The following is a 14,112-nucleotide window of genomic DNA, read 5'->3' on the forward strand; positions in this document are numbered from 1 at the left end:
GCCATGCCCCCCTCCAGTGGTCAGCCATGCCCCTTCCTCCAGTGGTCAGCCATGCCCCTTCCTCCAGTGGTCAGCCATGCCCCCCTCCAGTGGTCAGCCATGCCCCTTCCTCCAGTGGTCAGCCATGCCCCTTCCTCCAGTGGTCAGCCATGCCCTCTCCAGTTCCCCTCCCCTACAATAGCCACTGGAGTCAGCCCTTTGAAAAGAGAGAACTACAAATCCCACAGGGCCAAGCGGCCGCTTCCGGTTGCAGCACGTGGCCCCCACAAGGCCCCGCATGCGCTGATCCACATGACGACATTGAGCGTTCGGATTTCCGATTGGTCCGTGACCTGTCAATCATTGTGCGTGGGCGGTGCTTCCGCTGGTTGCTGAGGAGCGGCGTGAGGGGTGAGAGACCGGGGATAGAGGGCAGAGGTAGGGTCTGGCGTCTGGGGGTTCAGGGGGAGAGGGGCAGGGTCTGGGGGGCCAGAGGGCAGGGTCTGGGGGACCAGGGGCCAGAGGGCAGGGTCTGGGGGGCCAGAGGGCAGGGTCTGGGGGACTAGGGGTCCAGGGGCCAGAGGGCAGGGTTGGGGGCGAGGGGCAGGGTCTGGGGGGCCAGAGGGCAGGGTTGGGGGCGAGGGGCAGGGTCTGGGGGGCCAGAGGGCAGGGTTGGGGGCGAGGGGCAGGGTCTGGGGGGCCAGAGGGCAGGGTTGGGGGCGAGGGGCAGGGTCTGGGGGACCAGGGGCCGGGGCAGGGTCTGGGGGGACAGGGTCTGGGGGGGGGGTGAGGGACAGGGTCTGGGGGGGTGAGGGACAGGGTCTGGGGGGACAGGGTCTGGGGGGCTAGAGGGGCAGGGTCTGGGGGGGGTGAGGGACAGGGTCTGGGGGGACAGGGTCTGGGGGGCTTGGGGGGACAGGGTCTGGGGGGCTAGAGGGGCAGGGTCTGGGGGGCTAGAGGGGCAGGGTCTGGGGGGCTAGAGGGGCAGGGTCTGGGGGACCAGAGGGCAGGGTCTGGGGGCGAGGGGCAGGGTCTGGGGGACCAGGGGCCAGAGGGCAGGGTCTGGGGGACCAGGGGCCAGGGTCTGGGGGGCCAGAGGGCAGGGTCTGGGGGTCCAGGGGCCAGAGGGCAGGGTTGGGGGCGAGGGGCAGGGTCTGGGGGGCCAGAGGGCAGGGTTGGGGGCCAGAGGGCAGGGTTGGGGGCGAGGGGCAGGGTCTGGGGGGCCAGAGGGCAGGGTTGGGGGCGAGGGGCAGGGTCTGGGGGACCAGGGGCCGGGGCAGGGTCTGGGGGGACAGGGTCTGGGGGGGGGTGAGGGACAGGGTCTGGGGGGGGTGAGGGACAGGGTCTGGGGGGACAGGGTCTGGGGGGCTAGAGGGGCAGGGTCTGGGGGGGGTGAGGGACAGGGTCTGGGGGGACAGGGTCTGGGGGGGGTGAGGGACAGGGTCTGGGGGGACAGGGTCTGGGGGGCTAGAGGGGCAGGGTCTGGGGGGGGTGAGGGACAGGGTCTGGGGGGACAGGGTCTGGGGGGCTTGGGGGGGACAGGGTCTGGGGGGCTAGAGGGGCAGGGTCTGGGGGGCTAGAGGGGCAGGGTCTGGGGGGCTAGAGGGGCAGGGTCTGGGGGACCAGAGGGCAGGGTCTGGGGGTGAGGGGTAGGGTCTGGGGGACCAGGGGCCAGAGGGCAGGGTCTGGGGGTGAGGGGCAGGGTCTGGGGGGCCAGAGGGCAGGGTCTGGGGGCGAGGGGCAGGGTCTGGGGGCGAGGGGCAAGGTCTGGGGGTGAGGGGTAGGGTCTGAGGACCAGGGGCCAGAGCAGGGTCTGGGGGCGAGGGGCAGGGTCTGGGGGACCAGGGGGCAGGGTCTGGGGGACAGGGGGCAGGGTCTGGGGGACCAGGGGGCAGGGTCTGGGGGACCAGGGGGCAGGGTCTGGGGGTGAGGGGCAGGGTCTGGGGGACCAGGGGCAATGTCTGGGGGTGAGGGGCAGGGTCTGAGGACCAGGGTCTGGGGGTGAGGGGCAGGGTCTGGGGGACCAGGGGCCAGAGGGCAGGGTCTGGGGGTGAGGGGCAGGGTCTGGGGGTGAGTGGCAGGGTCTGGGGGGCCAGGGGCCGGGTCTGGGGGGCCAGGGGCCGGGTCTGGGGGGCCAGGGGCCAGAGGGCAGGGTCTGGGGGCGAGGGGCAGGGTCTGGGGGCGAGGGGCAGGGTCTGGGGGCGAGGGGCAAGGTCTGGGGGTGAGGGGTAGGGTCTGAGGACCAGGGGCCAGAGCAGGGTCTGGGGGCGAGGGGCAGGGTCTGGGGGACCGAGGGGCAGGGTCTGGGGGACCAGGGGGCAGGGTCTGGGGGACCAGGGGGCAGGGTCTGGGGGACCAGGGAGCAGGGTCTGGGGTGAGGGGCAGGGTCTGGGGGACCAGGGGCCAGGGTCTGGGGGACCAGGGACCAGGGTCTGTGGGACCAGGGACCAGGGTCTGTGGGACGAGGGGTAGGGTCTGGGGGACCAGGGGCAGGGTCTGGGGGTGAGGGGCAGGGTCTGGGGGTGAGGGGCAAGGTCTGGGGGTGAGGGGCAATGTCTGGGGGTGAGGGGCAGGGTCTGAGGACCGGGGGCAGGGTCTGGGGGCGAGGGGCAGGGTCTGGGGGACCAGGGGCCAGAGGGCAGGGTCTGGGGGACCAGGGGCCAGAGGGCAGGGTCTGAGGGCCGGGGCAGGGTCTGGGGGACCAGGGGCCAGAGGGCAGGGTGTGGGGGTGCAGAGGGCAGGGTGTGGGGGTGCAGAGGGCAGGGTGTGGGGGTGCAGAGGGCAGGGTGTGGGGGTGCAGAGGGCAGGGTGTGGGGGTGCAGAGGGCAGGGTGTGGGGGTGCAGAGGGCAGGGTGTGGGGGTGCAGAGGGCAGGGTGTGGGGGTGCAGAGGGCAGGGTGTGGGGGTGCAGAGGGCAGGGTGTGGGGGTGCAGAGGGCAGGGTGTGGGGGTGCAGAGGGCAGGGTGTGGGGGTGCAGAGGGCAGGGTGTGGGGGTGCAGAGGGCAGGGTGTGGGGGTGCAGAGGGCAGGGTGTGGGGGTGCAGAGGGCAGGGTGTGGGGGTGCAGAGGGCAGGGTGTGGGGGTGCAGAGGGCAGGGTGTGGGGGTGCAGAGGGCAGGGTGTGGGGGTGCAGAGGGCAGGGTGTGGGGGTGCAGAGGGCAGGGTGTGGGGGACCAGAGGGCAGGGTGTGGGGGACCAGGGGCCAGAGGGCAGGGTCTGGGGGGCGAGGGGCAGGGTCTGGGGGACCAGGGGCCAGAGGGCAGGGTCTGGGGGTGAGGGGCAGGGTCTGGGGGTGAGGGGCAGGGTCTGAGGACCGGGGGCCAGAGCAGGGTCTGGGGGTATCAGGGGGATTGTGTTGGGCCTCTCAGGTGGATGTAAAAGATCCCATGGCACTATGGCTGCCACCTTTCCTAAAAAAAGAAAGACTTGCATTTATATAGTGCCTTTCACGTCCACTGGACGTTTCAAAGCGCTTTACAGCCAATGAAGTACTTTTTGAAGTGTTGTAATGTGGGAAACGCGGCAGCCAATTTGCGCACAGCATGCTCCCACAAACAGCAATGTGATGATCAGATAATCTGTTTTAGTGATGTTGATTGAAGGATAAATATTGGCATGGGGAGAACTCCCCTGCTCTCTCTCAAAATAGTGCTACGGGATCTTTTACGTCCACCTGAGAGGGCAAGTGGGGCGTCGGGCTTAACGTCTCATCCGAAATACGGCACCTCTGACAGTGCGGCACTCCCTCAGTACTGCACTGGGAGTGTCAGCCTGGATTTTTGTGCTGAAGTCTCTGCAGTGGGACTTGAGCCCACAACCTTCTGACTGAGCCACGGCTGACACATTACAACAGTGACTACACTTCAAAAGTACTTCATTGGCTGTAAAGTGCTTTGGGACATCCTAAGGTGGCGAAAGGCGCTGTACAAATGTAATTCTTATTTCTGTTCACCTTTCTGGACTGTACGATGTCTCATTTATGGTTCTGTCTGTTGCCTTGCCAGAGACTGATCGAGCGGCTCGGCTGCGGACAGCCGCCATGCTGGACAAAGAACGGGCTCGGGAGCTGCTGGGGTTTCTGACGCTCGAGACCCGGGCGGACATTAAAGGACAGGCCACCGAGTACGTGCTGGGCCTGACCGGCAGCAAGGATGGTCGCAGGTTCCTGGGGCAGAGCGTGGATGTCCTGCGGGCCTTGCTGACTCTGACCAAGGACGCCTCGCGGGCCGTGGCCAAGGACTGCTACTTCGCACTGGTCAACCTGTCCGCTGACCCGACTGCCCACGGCCCCCTGGTGCGGGATGCCAACCTCATCCCCGCACTGCTGGGCAACCTCTCGGACCCCGAGTACGACTTCGCCGACCGGATCTGTTCCATCCTGTCCAACCTCTCGCGGAAGAAGGACACGTGCGCGGAAGTGTTCCGCGCCATTCAGAACGAGGGCCTGGGCTTGGCGAAGATCGTGGACATCTTCTGCACAGATGGTTACAACAAAAAGGTGGATCTGCACTACCTGGGGCCACTGCTGTCTAACCTGACGCAGTTACTAGAAGCCAGGCAGTTCGTACTGGATAAGGACAGGTCTGTTGCGTTATATGTTCCCTCGCACTACATCTAACTAGTGGCAATATTAACTAAACGATATAGTTGTAAAGGGGGTGCAGGAACAGAGAGACCTGGGGGGTTCATGTATATAAATCTTTGAAGGTGGCAGGACAAGTCGATAAGGCTGTTAATAAAGCATATGGGATCCTGGGCTTTGTTAATAGAGGAATAGATACAAAAGCAAGCCATCATAAATCACTGGTTAGGCCCTAGCTGGTGTATTGTGTCCAATCCTGAGCACCATACTTTAGAAAGGATGTCAAGGCCTCAGAGGGTCTAGAGGAGATTTACTAGAATGGTACCAGGAATGAGAGAGTTCATTTACGTGAAGAGATTAGAGAAGCTGGGATTGTTCTCCTTCGAGCATAGGAGCAGGAATAGGCTATTCGGCCCTTCGAGCCTGCTCCGCCATTCAATATGATCATGTCTGATCCTCTATCTCAATACCATATTCCCGCTCTCTCCCCATACCCCTTGATGCCTTTTGTGTCTAGAAGGTTAAGTGGAGATTTAATAGAGGTGTTCAAAATCATGAGGGGTTTTGATAGAGTAATTAATACATAATTTACAACAAATGTACATTCTTTTAAGGCACAAAAACCCCACAGGAAAAGTGGTCCAGCCGTGACTAACGAGAAGTTAAAGATAGTATTAGATCAAAGGAAGAGGCTTATAATGATGCCAAAAAGAGTAGTAAGCCTGAGGATTGGGAGGATTTTAGAATTCAGCAAAGGAGGACCAAGAAATTGATATGGAAAGAGAAAAAAGAATATGAGAGTAAATTAGCAAGAGACATAAAAACAATGTACTGTAAATGTACCAGGGAATTACAGGCCAGTGAGCCTAACATCTGTGGTAGGGAAATTATTGGAAAAAATTCTGAGGGACAAAATTAGTCTCCACTTGGAGAGGCAAGGATTAATCGGGGATAGTCAGCATGGCTTTGTCAAGGGTAAATCATGTCTGACCAATCTGATTGAATTTTTCGAGGGGGTGACTAGGTGTGTGGATGTGGTTTACATGGACTTCAGTAAAGCTTTTGACAAGGTCCCGCATAGGAGACTGGTCAAGAAGGTAAGAGCCCATGGGATCCAGGGGGCCTTGGCGGGTTGGATCCTAAACTGGCTGAGTGGCAGGAGGCAGAGGGTGATGGTCGAAGGTTGCTTTTGTGACTGGAAGCCTGTGTCCAGTGGGGTACCTCAGGGATCGGTGCTGGGTCCCTTGCTGTTTGTGATCTACATTAATGATTTGGATGAGAATGTAAAGGGTATGATCAGTAAGTTCGCGGATGACACGAAAATTGGTGGGGTGGTAAATTGCGAGGAGGAAAGCCTCCGGCTACAGGACAATATTAACGGGTTGGTCAGATGGGCGGAAAAGTGGCAAATGGAATTTAACCCGGAAAAGTGCGAGGTGATGCATTTTGGACGGACAAATAAGGCAAGGGAATACACAATGAGTGGTAGGACCCTAGGAAGTACAGAGGGTCAGAGGGACCTTGGTGTACATGTACATAGATCCCTGAAGGCAGCGGAACAGGTAGATAAGGTGGTTAAAAAGGCTTATGGGATACTTGCCTTCATTAGCAGAGGCATAGAATATAAGAGCAGGGAGGTTATGATGGAGCTGTACAAAACGCTGGTGAGGCCACAGCTGGAGTACTGTGTGCAGTTCTGGTCGCCTCACTATAGGAAGGATGTGATTGCTTTGGAGAGGGTGCAGAGAAGATTCACCAGGATGTTACCTGGGATGGAGCGCCTCAGCTATGAAGAGAGACTGGACAGGCTGGGGTTGTTTTCCTTGGAGCAAAGAAGGCTGAGGGGGGACCTGATTGAGGTGTACAAAATGATGAGGGGCATAGATAGGGTAGATAAAGAGGAACTTTTCCCCTTAGTAGGGGGGTCAATAACAAGGGGGCACAGATTCAGGGTAAGGGGCAGGAGATTTAGGGGGGATTTGAGGAGGAACTTTTTCACCCAGAGGGTGGTTGGAAGCTGGAACTCACTGCCTGAAAGGGTGGTAGAGGCAGGAACCCTCACAACATTCAAGAAGCATTTGGATGAGCACTTGAAATGCCATTGCATACAAGGCTATGGACCAAATGCTGGAAAATGGGATTAGACTGGACAGGGAGGGATGGGCGGCGCAGACACGATGGGCCGAAGGGCCTCTTTCTGTGCTGTAAAACTCTATGACTCTATGACTCTATGACTAAATGTTTCTATAGGTATGTAAATAGGAAGAGATTAGTGAAAGTAAACATGGGCCCATTAGAGGCAGAGACAGGAGAAATTATAATGGGCAATAAGGAAATGGCAGAGACATTAAACAAATACTTTCTATCTGTCTTCACAGCAGAAGACACAAAAGACATTCCAGCAATAATGGGGAAGCAAGGGTCCAGAGAGAATGAGGAACTTAAAGAAATCAGTACAAGTAAAGACATAGTACTGGAGAAATTAATGGGACTAAGTGGCGACAAATCTCCTGGACCAGATGACCTGCATCCTAGGGTTTTAGAAGAGTTAGCTGCAGAGATAGTGGATGTGCTGGTATTAATCTTCCAGAATTCCCTAGATTCTAGAACAGTCCCCAAGGATTGGAAGGTAGCAAACATAACCCCGCTAGTTAAGAAAGGAGGAAGAGAAAAAACAGGGAACTATAGGCCGGTTAGCCTGACATCAGTAGTAGGCAAAATGTGAGAATCTATTATTAGGGATGTGGTAACGGGGCACTTAGAAAATCATAATATGATTAGGCAGAATCAACATGGTTTTATGAAAGGGAAATCGTGTTTGACAAATCTGTTAAGAGTTTTTCGAAGAGTTTTTTGAGGTTGTAACTAGCAGGATAAGGGGGAACCAGTGGATGTGGTGTATTTGGATTTTCAGAAGGCATTTGATAAGGTGCCACATGAGGTTATTACACAAAATTAGGACTCATGGTATTGGGGGTAATATACTAGCATGGATTGAGGATTGGTTAATGGACAGAAAACAGAGAGTAGGAATAAACGGGACTTTTTCAGGTTGGCAGGCTGTAACTAGTGGGGTGCCGCAAGGATCAGTGCTTGGGCCTCAGCTATTCACAATCTATATTAATGACTAGATGAAGGGACTGAGTGTAATGTATCAAAGTTTTCTGATGATACAAAGTTAGGTGAGAAAGTAAGCTGTGAGGAGGACATAAAGAGGCTGCAGAGAGATATAGACGAGTTGACTGAGTGGGCGAGAACATGACAAATGGAATCCAATGTGGGGAAGTGGGAAGTTATCCACGTTGGTAGGAAAAACAAAACAGCAGAATATTTTTTGAATGGTGAGAGACTGGGAAATGTTTGCACTCAGAGGGACCTGGGTCTCCTTATACATGAATCACTGAAAGTTAACATGCAGGTACAGGAAGCAATTAGGAAAGCAAATGGTATGTTAGCTTTTGTTACAAAGGGATTAGAGTATAAGAGTAAAGAAGTCTGACTACAATTATGCAGGGCATTGGTGAGGCCACTCCTGGAGTACTGTGTACAGTTCTGGTCTCCTTACCCAAGGAAAGACATACTTGCCTTAGAGGGAGTGCAGCGAAGGTTCACCAGACAGGTTCCTGGGATGGGGGGATTGCCCTATGAGGAGAGATTGAGGAGACCTTAGAGTTTAGAAGAATGAGAGGTGATCTAATTGAAACATATAAAATTCTTAAGCGGCTTAACAGGGTTAAGGCTGGGAAACTGTTTCCCCTGGCTGGGGAATCTAGAACACGGGGTCACAGACTCCGAATAAGGGGTCGGCCATTTAGGACTGAGATGAACAGAAATTTTGGAATTCTCTACCCCAGAGGGCTAGTCGTTGAGTATATTCAAGACAGAGGTCGATAGGTTTTTGGATATCAAGGGATATGGGGATAGTGCAGGAAAGTGGAGATGAGGTAGAAGATCAGCCATGATCTTACTGAATGGCGGAGCAGGCTCGAGGGGCCGAATGGCCGACTCCTGCTCCTATTTCTGATGTTCTTATGTTCTAGTAAGTAAGGCGAAACTGTTTCCAGTGGCAGGAGGGTCGGTAACCAGAGGACACAGATTTGAAATAATTGACAAAAGAACCAGGGGGGAGATGAGGAGAATTTATTTACTCGGTGAGTTATGATGATCAGGAAGGCGCTGCCTGGAAGGGCGGCGGAGGTAGTTTCAGTAGTAACGTTCAAAGGGGAACTGGATAAATACTTGAAAACCAAAAACTTACCGAGCCATGGGGAAAGAGCAGGAGAGTAGCGCCAATTGGAGAGTTCTTTCAGAGAGCCAGCACAGGCACTTCTGTGCGCTCTGATTCTACTGTGCTCCGGAGGTTGTGGTTTTAGGTGGTCCCACTGCACACTGTGATTTCAATCTTGGTTGTGCCAGTTCAGAGCGAAGGGCTGTGATACACCTTATGGAAAAAGATTATCACCGCCAGGGCCACTTCCCGGTGTTACCACCAAAATCTGAGTAAAAGTTATTGTGGGAGTGGCTGCAATTTCTGGGCTCTGCCCTGGGAGTGTTTGATGGGCCAGTGTAGAGGGAGCTTTACTCTGTATCTAACCCGTGCTGTACCTGCCCTGGGAGTGTTTGATGGGACAGTGTAGAGGGAGCTTTACTCTGTATCTAACCCGTGCTGTACCTGCCCTGGGAGTGCTTGATGGGACAGTGTCGAGGGAGCTTTACTCTGTATCTAACCCGTGCTGTACCTGCCCTGGGAGTGTTTGATGGGACAGTGTAGAGGGAGCTTTACTCTGTATCTAACCCGTGCTGTACCTGCCCTGGGAGTGTTTGATGGGACAGTGTAGAGGGAGCTTTACTCTGTATCTAACCTGTGCTGTACCTGCCCTGGGAGTGTTTGATGGAACAGTGTAGAGGGAGCTTTACTCTGTATCTAACCCGTGCTGTACCTGCCCTGGGAGGGTTTGATGGGACAGTGTAGAGGGAGCTTTACTCTGTATCTAACCCGTGCTGTACGTGCCCTGGGAGTGTTTGATGGGACAGTGTAGAGGGAGCTTTACTCTGTATCTAACCCGTGCTGTACCTGCCCTGGGAGTGTTTGATGGGACAGTGTAGAGGGAGCTTTACTCTGTATCTAACCCGTGCTGTACCTGCCCTGGGAGTGTTTGATGGGACAGTGTAGAGGGAGCTTTACTCTGTATCTAACCCGTGCTGTACCTGCCCTGGGAGTGTTTGATGGGGACAGTGTAGAGGGAGCTTTACTCTGTATCTAACCCGTGCTGTACGTGCCCTGGGAGTGTTTGATGGGACAGTGTAGAGGGAGCTTTACTCTGTATCTAACCCGTGCTGTACCTGCCCTGGGAGTGTTTGATGGGACAGTGTAGAGGGAGCTTTACTCTGTATCTAACCCGTGCTGTACCTGCCCTGGGAGTGTTTGATGGGACAGTGTAGAGGGAGCTTTACTCTGTATCTAACCCGTGCTGTACCTGCCCTGGGAGTGTTTGATGGGACAGTGTCGAGGGAGCTTTACTCTGTATCTAACCCGTGCTGTACCTGCCCTGGGAGTGTTTGATGGGACAGTGTCGAGGGAGCTTTACTCTGTTGCTAACCCAGGCTGTCCCTGCCCTGGGAGTGTTTGATGGGCCAGTGTTGTTGTATCCGTGTGTTAATGGAGACACGGAATGCAGGAGTAGGTTTCACAGGTGTTTACTGAACAAAGTCTGGAGGTGAACTAACAGATACAAGACACTATACAGGCTTATATAGCACGAGTGGCCATTACCGGCATTACAGTATACAGGGGCTCTTAAAGGCACATACACCACAATTCCTCCCCTTTTAGACAACCAGTACATAACATTTTAAGTAATCATTAATTAACATATTACAAGAACAATAATCTACACATTTGCTGCAGTTAATCAATTATAAGTCAGTCTCTCTGGAGGCTTCCTGACTCGGTCCAGATAACGCCTCGGTGGTGCAGTAGCTTTTGGTGGTGTAGTAGGTTCTTTTGGCAAGGTCGATTCGGCTTGAATGCCAGTGTCGGGTTCATCTGGTTCCAGTATCACCGGATCGGAGGTAGATAATATGGGTATCTCTGCTTCATCATTAGGCGTATAAAGTTGTGGTGTAGGTTGTCCCTTTTCGGACGACTCTATGATCTGGTCAGCATGGCGCCTTATTATGCTTTCTCCAATGTCCACGGTATACATCAGCGGTCCTAGTCGTGTGCAAATAGTTCCAGGCTGCCATTTCTCGGTACGGTAGTCCCGGGCCAAAACTTGTTGACCTATCTGGAAGGTTCTAGTTGGCCTTTCATTCATGCCTTGAAATTGCCGGTTCTCCACGTCACTTCTGATGTTTGGCTTGATCAAATCCAGCCGGCATCTTAGGCTTCTATTGAAGAACATCATGGCGGGAGTTTGGTTTGTAACCACATGTGTTGCATTCCTGTATGCAAACAAGAAGTTATCTACCTTATGCTGAAGTTTTATGTCTTCATTACCCATGGCCTTTATGGCCTTCTTGAAGGTCTGGACAAACCTTTCAGCCAATCCATTGGTGGCGGGATGGTATGGGGCGGACGTGTAGTGCTTAACCCCATTGTTTTTTAAGATCTTCCTGAATTCTTCGCACACAAATTGCGGTCCATTATCAGAACAGATCTGTTCAGGCAGCCCATTCCTGGCAAATATGGTCCTTAATACTGTGATGGTTTTTTCCGTGGTGGTGGAGGACATCTTTATTACCTCCGGCCACTTGGAGTGTGCATCAACCGCGATTAAGAACATTGAGTCCATAAATGGACCAGCAAAGTCGATGTGTACCCTTTGCCATGGAGATGAGGGCCACTCCCATGGATGTAGAGGGGCTTGTGCTGGGGCGTTTTGGACCTTCTGGCATCCTAGGCAGCTCTTGGTCATTTCTTCGATGTCTCCATCGATACCTGGCCACCACACAAACGCTCTGGCTAGGTTCTTCATTTTCACTCCACCCAGATGCCCCTCGTGAAGCTCCTTTAGCACTTTATCCTGGAGTTTGGGTGGAATCACCACTCTGGATCCACACATCAAGGTTCCTCGGCACACTGACAGCTGTTCTCTTCTTTGCGAGAATGCTGGCAACAGTGGTTCGCCATGTGCTGGCCATCCCTTCACCGTTAAATCGTAGACTCGTGAGAGTCGGGTCATTCCTCGTTTCCTTTTCAATGGCAGAATTTGTTACTGGTAGACATTCCACTATGGTTGAGTGGAACATCTCCACTGGGTCCACTGTAGGTGCCTCTTCTACTGTTGGCAATGGTAGGCGCGATAAACCGTCAGCATTCCCATGCTGTTTTGATCCTTTGTATTCTATGTCATATTGGTGTGCCCCTAGGAAAAGGGACCACCTCTGTAGCCTTTGCGCTGTCATAATGGGAACACCCATTTTAGGGTTGAATATGGAGACGAGGGGTTGATGGTCAGTCAACAAGGTAAATTTTTGTCCGTGTAGGTAATGGTTGAATTTCTTCACTCCCCATACCAGGCTGAGTGCTTCCCTGTCGATTTGGGCATAGTTACGCTCAGCTGAGTTCAATGAGCGTGATGCAAAAGCTATCGGCCGCTCCGAGCCATCAGGGAATCTATGCGATAATACCGCTCCTACGCCGTAAGGGGATGCATCGCACGCCAGTCTGATTGGCAGTGATGGGTTGTAATGAGCCAAAACTTCCTTGGACGTGATCAAGCCTTTGCATTTATGGAAGGCACGTTTACAGTCTTCGCTCCATTTCCAAATTACTCCCGTTTGTAGCAGTGCGTTAAGAGGGTGCAGAAGAGTTGACAAGTTCGGTAAAAATTTATGATAATTTATCAATCCCAGGAACGACCTTAATTGTGAGACATTTTCAGATGCTGGGGCTTTTATGACCGCTTCAATTTTTTCAGGTGACTTATGCAACCCTTCCTCGTTAATTATGTGGCCACAATATGATATTTGTTTCTGGAAAAATTCGCACATGGGGCGATTTGCTCGTAGGCCCCGTTCTCTCAACCTAGTGAGCACCTTCTCCAAATTGGCAAGGTGCTCGTTGTCGTTTTCTCCTGTTACAAGGATGTCGTCTAGGTAGCATTGAGTCCCCGGAATCCCTTGGAGGACTTGCTCCATAGCTCTTTGCCAGATAGCTGGAGCTGATGCTACTCCAAAAACCAGTCGATTGTACTGGTACAGACCTTTGTGTGTGTTTATCGTGAGATACTTTTTAGAGGCCTCTTCAACCTCCATCTGTAGATATGCCTGAGCCAAGTCAATTTTGGTGAAACGTTTTCCTCCGGATAGTGAGGCGAAAATATCTTCTATCCTTGGAAGAGGATACTGTACCGTGTGAAGGACCGGGTTTACAGTCACCTTGAAGTCCCCACAGATGCGAATTTTTCTCTGTTCTTCAGATTTATCATTATTCAACGTTTTCTTCATGACTGGGACGATGGGTGTTGCCCACTCGCTCCAATCTATCTTGGATAATATGCCTGCCTTTTCCAAATTCTCCAGCTCTGCCTCGACTGCTGGACGAATTGCGTATGGCACCGGCCTTGCCTTAAAAAACTTGGGAATTGCCGCATCTTCCACTTTTATTGAGGCGGTGACGCCTTTCAAGGTTCCTAGTTCCTGTTGAAACACTTCCTTGGCGTTGGCCAAGATGTCTTTTAATTGTTCAGGTATGACGTCATCATTTTTTTTTCTTACTGGTCACCGTCAGTGCCTGAATGGAGTGCCAGTCTAAACGTATCTTCCTGATCCATTCACGTCCCAACAGCGGTGGACCACCATCTTGCAGAACGTATAAATACAACTTCTATATTTCCTTGCCGTTGTATACAACAGGCACCTTTATTTTCCCTCTGGGGTATACTTTCTGCCCCGTATATGTTTTCAAGATAATGGATGTGTCTTTCAAAGGTATATGTGGAAATAGCCGCTCGTAATCCCGTCGACTTATGACGGTCAGAGCTGATCCTGCATCTAGCTCCATTTTAACTGGGGACCCTGCTATCGTGAGGGTAACCCAAATGGTCTGGTAATCTTCTTTGGCAATTACATTATGTAATTTGAGACAGCTTAGTCTCTTGTTTCCGGAGTCGCTATCGCTCTTCTGGTCTTCGGAGCTACTGTCCGTCATCATTTGTACCTTTCTGTACTTTTCCTTATTGATTTTTTTCCTGTCCGTGGATTTTTTGTGTCCAGATCGACATACACGTGCAATGTGTCCAATCTTTCCGCATTGCCTGCATGCTTTGTCCTTGAACCAGCAGTCCCTCTGGTCATGGGTGGATCTGCCGCAGCGATAACATCTCTCAAAACCCTGTGTCATTTCATGGGTGCCGAAGTCCTGTGGCTTTTGCTGTATCTCTGCAGCTCCTCTTGCGGCTGCTTCGTATGATACAGCCATACTGAAAGCCTTGTCCAGTGTCAAATCTTTCTCAGAAAGTAGCCTTTTCTGTGTTCCTTCACTTAGGAGACCGCAGACGAATTTGTCTCGAAGAGAATCTGTCAGTCCTGCCCCGAATTGGCAGTGCTTT

The 14,112-nt window shown here is 53.4% G+C and overlaps 1 protein-coding gene across 2 annotated transcripts in view; it reads left to right on the forward strand.

The window, feature by feature from the left end:
* Window positions 1-295: 295 nt before the first annotated feature.
* Window positions 296-14,112, forward strand: part of hgh1 (HGH1 cochaperone) — a 33,929-nt gene continuing 20,112 nt past the window's right edge. Inside the window, exons 1-2 of one of the 2 annotated variants that reach the window (XM_085987319.1) lie at window positions 296-390; window positions 3,981-4,557. In XM_085987319.1, the coding sequence (XP_085843445.1) occupies window positions 4,016-4,557 (542 nt within the window). In that variant the 5' untranslated portion in view covers window positions 296-390; window positions 3,981-4,015. Of the gene's footprint in view, window positions 418-3,980; window positions 4,558-14,112 lie in introns of both variants that reach the window. The other variant, XM_085987318.1, reaches the window with a different exon arrangement.

Source organism: Somniosus microcephalus, chromosome 5, assembly GCF_052327205.1.
Source record: "Somniosus microcephalus isolate GS21.2 chromosome 5, FLI_Smic_1.0, whole genome shotgun sequence".
NCBI lineage: Eukaryota > Metazoa > Chordata > Chondrichthyes > Squaliformes > Somniosidae > Somniosus > Somniosus microcephalus.